General features: G+C 44.2%; 1 protein-coding gene across 1 annotated transcript; it reads right to left on the minus strand.

Annotated features, from left to right (window-relative positions):
• Positions 1-793: 793 nt before the first annotated feature.
• On the minus strand, positions 794-11,624 carry LOC311129491 (WD repeat-containing protein 3-like). Its single transcript, XM_084161781.1, has 24 exons — positions 11,538-11,624; positions 10,728-10,929; positions 10,245-10,454; positions 9,989-10,107; positions 8,601-8,679; positions 8,347-8,442; positions 8,120-8,209; positions 7,722-7,823; positions 7,474-7,571; positions 7,127-7,234; positions 6,812-7,042; positions 6,517-6,610; positions 6,304-6,405; positions 6,003-6,085; positions 5,624-5,819; positions 5,365-5,465; positions 3,032-3,143; positions 2,658-2,792; positions 2,491-2,541; positions 2,324-2,392; positions 2,070-2,213; positions 1,780-1,952; positions 1,064-1,157; positions 794-975 (listed from the first exon to the last, which is right to left on the minus strand). The coding sequence occupies exons 2-24, from the start codon at positions 10,899-10,901 to the stop codon at positions 820-822; spliced, it is 2,817 nt and encodes a 938-aa protein (XP_084017907.1). The 5' UTR covers positions 10,902-10,929; positions 11,538-11,624; the 3' UTR covers positions 794-819.
• Between the last annotated feature and the right edge of the window lie 398 nt (positions 11,625-12,022).

The raw sequence follows: 12,022 nt of genomic DNA on the forward strand, positions 1-12,022 counted from the left end.
GAGATGTGGGTACTATACTCTACTATTAGGAGTCTGGGTGAAATATGTAGTCTACGTACACAAGGTTTAGCCCCTGTAAATTCAGCCTGGGTTACAAGTGCAGTAAAGTACAGCTGAATCTGCCTCTTTCTCCCACTGATGGCAGTATAGAATAAATGTGGAGAGGGGTTCCCAGTAGCTGACTGACCCTAGTTCTGTCCTGTGTGCTCTTTGGGAGCAGTGGTCTTGGTGGTCTGAGACTCTGGTGGTCTGTGACAGATCTGACACCCCTCTCTCTCTCCCCCCCGAAGCCCACTTTGGTCCGGTTTGGCCCTGATCCAGCCATGAATCACTCCCCTAGGCTGTGTTACAGGAAGACCCAGAGAAACAGGCCTAAATCATACCTGTCCAAACCCCATGTGACAGGAAGCTTAAGACCAACCGGGGAGGGAAAAGTCCAACATGAAATGTATCTATTAAAGATGGAGTTTTATATGAATGTGTTTTATACGAGCCTGCGGTTGCAGAGGGATCTGCTGTGTATACATACACTACGTCCTTTGGACTTGAGTTAGGGAGCAGTGGATTTATTCATTCACAGGCCTTCTGTAAAACCTGAGGGAGCGAGGCTCGGCATGAGTAACTCAGACAGTTTATTTGGGAAATGAAGCATGTCATTGAATAACACAGTGTTATGTCCTATCAGGATCCTATAACAGTTCAGATAAAAAACTAACAGTGTAAATCTCTGCTTAAGGCCACCCCTGCAGTAGCCTACTGGTCATCATGTGGGCTATTTTTTTTAAAAAAAAAATTTAAAAGTTTGATTCCTGTGGTGATTCAGGCGATAGTGAGAATAGCTCTCTCTCTCTTCTTCCTCTTCCTCCTCCTCTCTTCGAGGCGGCCGGTGGCGTCAGCGAAGAACATTACCTCCTCTTTGCTCTCGACCTCCCTCTGGAGGAACTGGAGACCAGCACTGTTGAATCCCAGAACATCCTGGAGCAGAAGAGATTAACAGTTTTATATGACTTGTGGAACATCAGCCTTTAGAGTACATTTTTCTATATTCTCTGATTAGACTCACCCTGATCTCTCTGACTTTAGAGATAGTGTTGGTTCTCAGCTCGTCTATGACGGTCAGCAGCATCTGGTTACTGGAGATCTGGCCAAAGTGGATCCTGGAGAGACAAGGACAAGCACAGTGAGGACAGACCCTGACAAACTGTACATGAGGCTCATCTACCCACACTCACACTTCAGGTACCTCGGAGACACCAGACATACACTTGTGTGAGGTTGTTTGCATATGGGAGAAATACACAAACTGAGTGACAAACACTTCTGATTGGTGTGAGATTGTTTGTTAGCATAACCGTAGTCGAGGGGTCATCCTTCCAAATCTCGTCTTGTTGACTCGACTATTGTAAGTCTGGAGAACGCTGGCTGTTAACGCTCACATTTTATATACTGAGTAGAAATGACGTTTCCCTTCAGGAGAGGCATTTCCTTGTTTTTCCCATTTTGTTTGTGCCTCTTTTCCTACCTTGTGTCGGACAAAGTTTTATTAGTCTATGCAGAGTAACTTTTTCTTATTGTAGCTAGCTTGTTGCAAGTCAGAATTATTTTCAGAAACAGCACATCTTTTTGGAGCTCCACCTATGCAAAATAGTTGATTGGTTTGATAAGTGGCAACGCGTCACTAGTTTGAATCTAGACTCCACCGTACTCCACCTCTTCCTGAGGAGAACTTCCCCAGGTTTTCACACTACTTGAGAAGCCTGGCGTCAAAGGCTAGCGTACCTGAGCAGGAAGAAGAGGCAGCGGCACACTAGCTCCACCTCCAGGCCGTCCTGGACATAGCAGTTGAAGAGAGACAGCAGGTCTGGGATGTAGGGGAACGGCAGGACCAGCAGAGACACCTCCAGCTCACTGGATCGGACCTTCTTTATCACGTCCAAGACGTAGCGAGACGGCTGCAAGAGGCAGGAGGATGTGGTTACTATGGTAACATGATAGATTAGTGAGGAACAGAACTAGTACCCTGGGCTATGTATGTATCATGATAATTTCAGATGGAATTAAAAACGTACAGAAACGTTTCCAAAGGCCACAAGGATAGGATTGGCCTTCGGTGGAGGCAACTGTTTTCCGGATGACTGGCATGCTATCTGATGCTCCTCCATGTTCCTGCTCTCTGATCTGTACAGCTCCAGAGCCTCCATGACACGCTCAGCCTGAAGAGACACACACACACCGGCCGTTACAAACTACACACACACCTATCTGAACGTGCACACACAACCTCTCCATCTCTGCAGTCTAGTTCTTTGACATGGAGACTCACAGCTTTGACTGTCTCTATGGTTTTCTTCGCCGCTGGTGCTGCCTCTGCGTCTTTGATCTCTCCTGGAACCTGTGAGACACACAAGACGTCAGTGAGACAGACACTAAACGACCCTGAGAAAACTAACCTTTTTATTTCCACTGGTTTTAAGTAAAGTCAGCACTTACCACAGGCTCATCCCCTTTGGCCATGCCCTCCTCAAACTCAGCCTCTCTCTCCTAAAGAAAAACATTTGAGAGGGTGAAAAAGTTCAAGATAAAATCTGATTGGTGTCCACTATCTCCCTTCCCTTTTACCTACAGACAGAGCATGTTTCTGGGGCACCACTACCCACCATCTCTCTCTCCTCCGCCAGGATGATCGGTTCTCTGGTCCTCTCCCAGAGCCTCAGGGACTTGTCATGGGACGAGGACACAATGTGGTCCCCGTTAGGACTGATGGCCAGACACCACACCTCCCGATGGTGACCCTGAGGATGGCACATCACACACAGGGGTCAGCTGTTAAAGGTCAACACTAGGGTGGGGTCAAATCCATTTTCAATTTAGTCAATTAAGGAAGGGAAATGTAATTCCACCAATGGGAAAGAAAAAGCATTTTTATAATTGGTTATGTCATTTATCAATATTCAACAAATTTTTTATCCCGGAACTCTAGGCCTCATCTCCTTATGGGAAATGTAGCTAACAGCATGGGAGTGAATGTCACCTCTAAGGTCTGGATGTGCTCAAACTTGTCTGCGTCCCACTGTTTGATCTTCTTGTCCTTCCCCGCTGTGAAGAACAGATGGGTTTTGGGGACAAACTGAAGGAACATGACGCTGAGAAAAGCAAGAGTGAGAGAAAAAAAAACAGATGAGAAATTGGAAAAAACGGCGACATGAAAGAGCAGATGGGTGTGATGTCATCGGTCAGAGGCAGCTAACAAGGACAGTGTTTCTGAAACTGGAGATGAAATTAAATATTTTACTGGAAATGGAGAGAGTGCAGCCAACGTCTATTAAATATCATTCAAGACCGTTGGTCAAGCATTCACATTGAGCCATTTACACCGGCCATATGGCTGACAGCTTAGGATGATGTGTTCTGGCAGTATATTCTATATTCATATTAAGATATACAGTTGAAGTTTACATACACTTAGGTCAGAGTCATTAAAACTCGTTTTTCAACCACTCCACACATTTCTTGTTAACAAACTATAGTTTTGGCAAGTCGGTTAGAACATCTACTTTGTGCATGACACAAATAATTCTTCCAACAATTGTTTACTGACAGATTATTTCACTGTATCACAATTCCAGTGGGTCAGAAGTTTACATACACTAAGTTGATTGTGCCTTTAAACAGCTTGGAAAATTCCAGAAAATGATGTCATGGCTTTAGAAGCTTCTGATATCATTTGAGTCAATTGGAGGTGTACCTGTGGATGTATTTCAAGGCCTACCTTCAAACTCAGTGCCTCTTTGCTTGACATCATGATAAAATCAAAAGAAATCAGCCAAGACCTCAGAAAAATAATTGTAGACCTCCACAAGTCTGGTTCATCCTTGGGAGCAATTTCCAAATGCCTGAAGGTACCACGTTCATTTGTACAAACAATAGTACGCAAGTATAAACACCATGGGACCACGCAGCCGTCATACCACTCAGGAAGGAGGCGCGTTCTGTCTCCTAGAGATGAACGTACTTTGGTGCAAGAAGTGCAAATCAATCCCAGAACAACAGCAAAGGACCTTGTGAAGATGCTGGAGGAAACAGGTACAAAAGTATCTATATCCACAGTAAAACTAGTCCTATATCGACATAACCTGAAAGGCCGCTCAGCAAGGAAGAAGCCACTGCTCCAAAACCGCCATAAAAAAGCCAGACTACGGTTTGCAACTGCACATGGGGACAAAGATCGTACTTTTTGGAGAAATGTCCTCTGGTCTGATGAAACAAAAATAGAACTGTTTGGCCATAATGACCATCGTTAAGGGGGATGCTTGCAAGCCGAAGAACACCATCCCAACCGTGAAGCACGGGGGTGGCAGCATCATGCTGTGGGGATGCTTTGCTGCAAGAGGGACTGGTACACTTCACAAAATAGATGGCATCATGAGGAAGTAAAATTATGTGGATATACTGAAGCCCTGTGTAGCTTAGTTGGTAGAGCATGGCGCTTGCAATGCCAGGGTTGTGGGTTCGATTCCCACGGGGGGCCAGTATGAAAAAAGAAATGTATGCACTCACTAACTGTAAAAGTCGCTCTGGATAAGAGCGTCTGCTAAATGACTAAAATGTAAAATGAAGCAACATCTCAAGACATCAGTCAGGAAGTTAAAGCTTGGTCGCAAATGGGTCTTCCAAATGGACAATGACCCCAAGCATACTTCCAAAGTTGTGGCAAAATGGCTTAAGGACATCACAGTCAAGGTATTGGAGTGGCCATCACAAAGCCCTGACCTCAATCCTACAGAAAATGTGTGGGCAGAACTGAAAAAGCATGTGCGAGCAAGGAGGCCTACAAACCTGACTCAGTTACACCAGCTCTGTCAGGAGGAATGGGCCAAAATTCACCCAACTTATTGTGGGAAGCTTGTGGAAGGCTACTCGAAACGTTTGACCCAAGTTAAACAATTTAAAGGCAATGCTATCAAATACGAATTGAGTGTATGTAAACTTCTGACCCACTGGGAATGTGATGAAAGAAATAAAAGCTGAAATAAAATAATTCTCTATACTATTATTCTGACATTTCACATTCTTAAAATAAAGTGGTGATCCTAACTGACCTAAAACAGGGAATGAATTTTTACTAGGATTAAATGTCAGGAATTGTGAAAAACTTAGTTTAAATGTATTTGGTTAAGGTGTATGTAAACTTCCGACTTCAACTGTGTGTATATATATATATATATATATATATATATATATATATATATATATATATATATATATATATATATATATATACACATACACACATACATACATACATACACACACATATACATACATACATTCACACACACACACACGTAATATTTTTTTCTGTACCTGTCATCGTGGGCAAACATAGATCGGTGACAGTCCCCAAAGTCCAGACCCCAGATCTTGACGTTTCTGTCTGCAGAGCCGGTTGCTATCAAGGCACTGTCCTGAGATGGAGAAGAAGCAACATTCAGAGTCAAGACAGATTGGACACATACTTTAACCAACACACACTCAAGTATGCACATTCCATTTCATCTACTGTCACACATTACATTCGTTTATCATTTAGTTTGGTGTTGCTAGGATGAGTACCGGTACTCACATGAGAGATGTCCAGGCAGAGCACAGGCAGCTTGTGTCCATACAGAGACAAGAAGAACTTCAGTGTGTCTGTGTAGAAGACCTTGACAGTGCAGTCCAGCAGGGAGACAGCCAACAGTCTCTGGTCAGGAGAATATTTCACACACAACACTTCCTCATCCAGCTGCAGTGTACGCATGTGTTTCACCGTCAGCCTCCTGCAACACACAAACACAAACAATTAGAGCAGAGCCAACAGAAACTCCAGTCAAGTGCTCACTCAATAAAAGCTCACTTGAATAACAGCATGCATGGGCACAGAACTAGTTGCCTCTAGCATGAAACAGCATTCTAAGTGTTATTGACACTATGTGAAACAGAAGGAATAAAACTTGGCGTACTTCTGTGTAGCATCTTTGTCCTTAATCAGCTCAAACTCCCAGAACTTCACCGTCTTGTCAGCCCCGCCCGTCACTATCCCCCTCTGAGGAAACCACATCATTAAAGTCAAATAAACAGTCAGAGCTAATGGGAATGTTTTAACACAAATACAATTGTATGGACTTTTGTCTACAGATAAGGGGCCTATGGAGTTGTAATGGAGATTGGCACTTTAGAAGATGAGACTCATGAAAACGCTACATGTATTGTGGATGATGTTGAACATGGACAGGGAGATACACAGACCGAGACAGACAATACCTGATCAGGAGACAGACAGAGGGACCACAGAGCTCCGTTATGGGCGTCGACAGTCTCCAGGAGGGTTCCTGATGCCAGGTCAAAGATCTGAATCTTACCACTCTGATCGGAGAGAGAGAAGGTTAGCCTGGGTTACACGCAATAGTTTAATACTGGATAATACACATCTGCAGTAGTTTGGTGTATGTTAGTGTGTGCATGCATGTGTGTTACCTTGGTTCCTAGGATGATCTGCCTGTCTCCAGGGACGAACAGGGAGCAGAGGGCGTACTCACACTCCATGGTGCGAATCACCTGCAGGGTAGACCTGTGACAGGGGGAGAGACTTCCCGTTAGACACCCAATCAGAATGTAAAAAACTGCTTATAATACAGTATGTGTCTAGGTGTCATAATGTGAGTCACCTTTAAAAGATGCTGGAAAGCCAGTTTAATTAACTAGATTTAACTTGTACAGTGAAACCACATGGTCAGGTCAATCCCAGTCCTGTGTGAACTGACATTCCCACCTGTTCCAGACTTTGACGGTGTCCCCGGAGGCGGAGAGGACAGCGATGTTGTCTGAGCTGAAGGCCAGCGTGCGGGCATCGGTGCGGTGGCCTCCCAGTGTGAGCCGGGAGGTCTTAGTGACCGTGGGGTTTTTGTCAGACGTCTTGAGGCTGTAGGTTTCCACTGTGTTGTTCTGGAGCAGCATGGCTACCTTCAACTCCCCACCCGCACACAGCAAGCAGTCCACCCATCTGGGATATACGTGACACAAAATGTTGGTTGGTTGCTTGAGTGTGTGAGTGTGCGTGTGTGTGCGCATGTGTGTTGCTGTGTACCTGATCTTGGCGGAGGCCTTGATGTTGGTCAGTCTCACAATCTCATTTGCTAGTTTCCTTTCCACCACAGGATCTGGAGCGGCGTCCTCCTCTGCACCCTGTGCATCCCTACACCAGGGGGCAGCAGCACCTCATCTTTACATTTCACCAATTTCATCAACATAACTGTATTCATAAACATTGGAAGTATTTACGGTAGTTTGATTGGAATTAGATTCCACGTTTTATTTTTTCAAATCATCTCTGAAGGCTTTGCAGTATCTGTCTGGCCCAACTTTGGCTACATCTGCAGACTGGTCCCTGCCGTGACTGAGGTGACAGTGTGATCTCTACTGTGTGCGACATACCTGGCCTTCTTCTTGGCTCTCTTCAGCTTCTTGGCCATCACCCTCTCCACCTCGTCCTCTGGCAGCACACTGAACACCTCCAGCACTGCGTCTGAGCCCTAACCAAAGAGGGGGATGGGGAAAAGGAGGAAAGATCAGAGGGAAGAACACACATATTAGTGATCTGAGAAATGTATGACAATAAATCAATATGACTGGAGGGTAAGTGACACTGTACCAACATTAAATGGTCAAAGGTCAATACTTACATGGCACGCCAGGACCTTTGCCTTGGCATCAGTAGTCATGGAGACCACCCTGTCCCTGGCCTCTCTCAGCAAAGAGCCAGCTTTCTTACAACTCAGGATCCTCTGAGTGAGTGAGTGAGAGTGTGAGAGAGAGAGAGAGAGAGAGAGAGAGAGAGAGAGAGAGAGAGAGAGAGAGAGAGAGAGAGAGAGAGAGAGAGAGAGAGAGAGAGAGAGAGAGAGAGAGAGAGAAGTATGAAACAGACACAGATGTCAGATACACATGCTATTAGACAGTAAATATGACATTCATTACTAGCTACAATACTTCGTCAGAGTTTTTTCTAGATTAACTGATTAACTAGTGCTGTAGGTAACCAATTGTGGTATTTTGCCCAGTAGAGGATCATAGTCTGTCGTACCTCCTCAGGGCTCTCGTCCACAACTTCCTCCTCCTCATCATCAAGCAGGCTTTTCCCCTTCTTCTCCTTCGGTTCACCAGCCTCTTTGCCCTGAACGACACACAATCCGAGAGAGAAGGACTCAACTAGCATTTTATTCAGATAAGATATTTTTAACTTTTTCATTATTGTCCAATATATGTAGTTATGTGTGTAGAAGGCTCATTGTAGCTCTTCTCTGTGCTTACCTCCTGTAGGTAGTTGATGTCCCAGGCCCGGAGCTCACTGTCGGCTGAGCCTGTTATCAATCTACTCTCTTGGTTCAGCAGTGCCATCCCCCACACCTGACAAACACACAACCAAGGTGATCCAATCAGATCGAGTCATCTTTGAGAGACACTTATCTAATCAGACAAGTGACCCAATCACCTCTTAGAACACCATCCAATGTCAACAACACGTGTGACATAATCAAATGTTAAGCTAGACAGGAAGCATTCACCTCACTGCGATGTCCCAGCATGGTCTTAAAGCAGTGCTGGGTGTCCAGGTCCCACCACTTTACAAAGCTGTCCTTTGAGCTGGAGAAAACAACAGAAAGACCATTCAGACATCGAGAACCACAGTATTGCAGCAAAGTCAGGGGGCGGTAACTTTCCCTAGCTGGTATCCAACCTGCGCCCCTCGTCTCTCAACGCTAGAACACTAAAGGCGTCCGAATGCTTCCCGAAACAGTTCATGCCTATATTATGACGACATTTTGTGAAGTTTTTGTTCGTTTTGGTCTTTGGCAAGGGTTTTTTCGGCTGTTCATGCACACAACATTTTGGCTCGAGGCAAGTCAAAGTCGGTAGCCGAAGTCTACGCCCCTTCGTTGGTGATTGGTCAACAGTAGGGATTCTTCAATAAAGTGTTCTAATGCAAATTTTTCCACTTGAGAAATACTGCACCAAACCTCTTAGTTAGATGTAAAATTATGCGACTAAGATCTCCTCTGCAAAACCTTCAAAATTAATATGATCGACTTCTTGAGTTATCTGAGTAATTCTGACTATTTTGAGGAAGTGTATTCTGGCTACGGCGTCTCAAAATGAACAAACAGTACTATTGCTGTGTTTTTCAAGTGACGGTCTTTTAAAGGACATGAACAGTAAAAACCATGGTTTTCATAAAATGTGATGATATTTGAAGGAAACCTAACCAAAGTATGAAAAATGACTGTTGTTTCTACATTGATAAAGTTTGATCATAAAGTTACTGGTCCCCTCCCCATGTCAAACACTTGGATTCATTATTAAGTGGACCCATGTCAAACACTTGGATTCATTATTAAGTGGACAAGGTGACATCACCTTAAGTCTCATTTTAATACACCAATGGTAACATGATATTCAGCCAGCATGGAACAAAAAGGGGTGAGGGGGCGTTCAAAACTCTGAAGCAGTTGATAAGTCATCACATCCGTCAGTGCTGCTGTGAACCGCATTACAAGAGACATGCCAAACGGGAGATGTATAAAAAGAACAGTGATATCTTTGATGCAATTTCAATGTTGTTTGAGTTGCTTTGTGTATCACCAAATTTGCTTGAGATGATTTTACTGCAAAACTGCATCCAAGTTCCCTGACATAGGCGTTTCAAAGAGCTGTCAGTCAAGGCGAGCTCATGAATATAAGTTCCTGCCAACTCAGCCAGTCTTTTCAAACTTCCTGGTAGTTAGCCATGAGAGAAAAAGTACTTTTTAGAATGACTTTTCAGGACCTTTAAGAGAGTATGCGAGCACACTCGTTCAGTTTGCCTAGCCGAGTTCGAACCGAAGCATGCTGATGCCTTAACAGTACCAAAGGCCGAGACAGAAACTCAGAGCCCTACATATGAGTGGTGTACTACCTGGAGACCAGGAGGTTCTTGTCTTTGAGGAACAGGGCCTGTGTGACAGCGTCTTTGTGTCCTTTCAGTCGGTACAGACCACACTCGTTGATCACATCCCACACAATCACATCCGTGTCCTGAAAGGAAAGGAGATAATAATGGACATATTACTAATCATATTTTAAATGCAAAAGCCTTAGCTTAACCATGACGTCACGACGGTGGTCATCCTAGGGATCTTGCCATCTCTATGGCAGCATAGTTCTGTTCTTACCCTGGATCCGGTCACCAGCCGAGCACCGAGAGTGTCATAACGGATCACAGTGACTGCGGACTTGTGCCCGTTGAAGGACACATTGCTCTCGCCGTTCAATAGGCTGAAGATGCGCACTGCCCCGTCCTCATAACCCACGGCAACATGGACACCATCAGGGGAGGCGCAGAGGTACGTCACCTCGTGCTTGTTCCCCTTGAGAATAAGAACCTTGGGACAGAGGAGACAGTTTCAAAGAAAGACATTAACCTAATATGTCATCTCTCACTATGAGGAAATACTGGTGATACATAGTTACAATTTGGTATCACTGGCCAAGTCATCTTATTTGAGTTATCGATAGCCATTGGTTAGGACATTTCATGCCCAGTTATAAGAGCACTGTCAGCAATGATGACCCTGATATTGGCTATGACAGCAGCAGTAGCCTACTGACAAATCCACTGTCAACACTACATGAACAGATCATCGCAAGTCTCTCACCTTCTCTGCTTTACGCACGTCCCATATGAAGACATGCTCGCAGGCAGCCACAGCCACAAAGCGTCCTCTCTCCCCTCCTCGCATGGTGACAAAGGTGATGTTGGCCTTCTGGCTCCCTATTACTCCAAACACGGCGCTGGCAGCATAGCGCAGGTACTGCTTGGTCAACCCCATGGTCGCAAGATCAGGGCGATATCACAGGCTAGGCAGGATGAGATAGGGAGGATGAGATAGTGATGATGGTGGATTGGAGAACAGACAAGGGATGACAACAACTGGAGCATCAGCTAATGTTAGCCCTTCTGACTTCAATGCATTTCAGAAGGGCAAGAGTATCAGCATAATGTAGGCTAAACAGCGCAACAAGTGTACAATGTGCATTATAGCAACCCTGGGTGCCAGTCTGTTTCTGCCCCCTTGCAAACTCCTTATGGAATTGTCCTGTTTGGCTTGACAAGGACAGCAAAGGAGTAACGTTAGGCAAGAGCACAAACAGATCTGGGACCAGGCTACATTATAGTTACAACATACAAAACAATGTATAAAACAGTTACTAGTACTATTGTAATAACTAGCTAGTTAAGTCAATTCTGACAACTACATTTGTTAGAAGACTTGGTGAGATCCAGTGACCATAGCCAAGTTCCGCTGCAGTACGTTAGCTGGCTAGCTAGGCCCACGTGGTGTTCCACAGCATCGCTAACCAACTAAATTACACAGTAACACAAGCAAAAACATGTTTTGTGACTGATTGATAACCATTTCGTTTACAAATTGATGATGTATACGTTTCCGAATTGCTTATCTTACTTGAATAATGTTGCTAATTCCTAGACTGAAGCATCCAGCCAGTGATGTTTTCTGACTTCTAGGCACACGAGGAAGACCCTACTAATCAAACGCAGTTGGTCTAACACAAACACATTCGCACACATTGATGTCTGTCAAATTTCAGAAAGGCAGATACGAAAATACGTATATATTTTTTAAATGTTTTACATTAGTATTGTACTTATGGTCGTGTTTAATTGCAATATACTAAAATATCGATCAATCACATGGAGATGTATATGTATCCATTACTTTAGTCTGTTTAATGGGTCTTGTGTTGTTGTTTATTTACAGAAAAGCTCTCCTCAGTCATATATTTGACCATATCTAAAGTCCTACATTTACCTACAATATATAAAAAATCTCTCGAGGATTTACATACAATTTTAACCGCTCCTCTGAGTGGCGTTGGCCTATGCGTATTACACAAATGTTGTGATTTATCGTACGTCCCTAGCCATTAT

Source organism: Coregonus lavaretus (genome assembly GCF_964263955.1).
Source record: "Coregonus lavaretus genome assembly, chromosome: 5".
Taxonomy (NCBI): domain Eukaryota; kingdom Metazoa; phylum Chordata; class Actinopteri; order Salmoniformes; family Salmonidae; genus Coregonus; species Coregonus lavaretus.

Bases quoted from the DNA above. Each gene is read 5' to 3' on its own strand.
- LOC311129491 (XM_084161781.1), bottom strand. From the start codon at position 10,901: ATGGGGTTGACCAAGCAGTACCTGCGCTATGCTGCCAGCGCCGTGTTT. The intron at 7,572-7,721 runs GTAAGTATTGAC...CTCTTTGGTTAG, and splicing joins CAAAGGTCCTGGCGTGCCAT to GGCTCAGACGCAGTGCTGGA. The intron at 2,214-2,323 runs GTGAGTCTCCAT...GTGTCTCTTCAG, and splicing joins CCATAGAGACAGTCAAAGCT to GCTGAGCGTGTCATGGAGGC.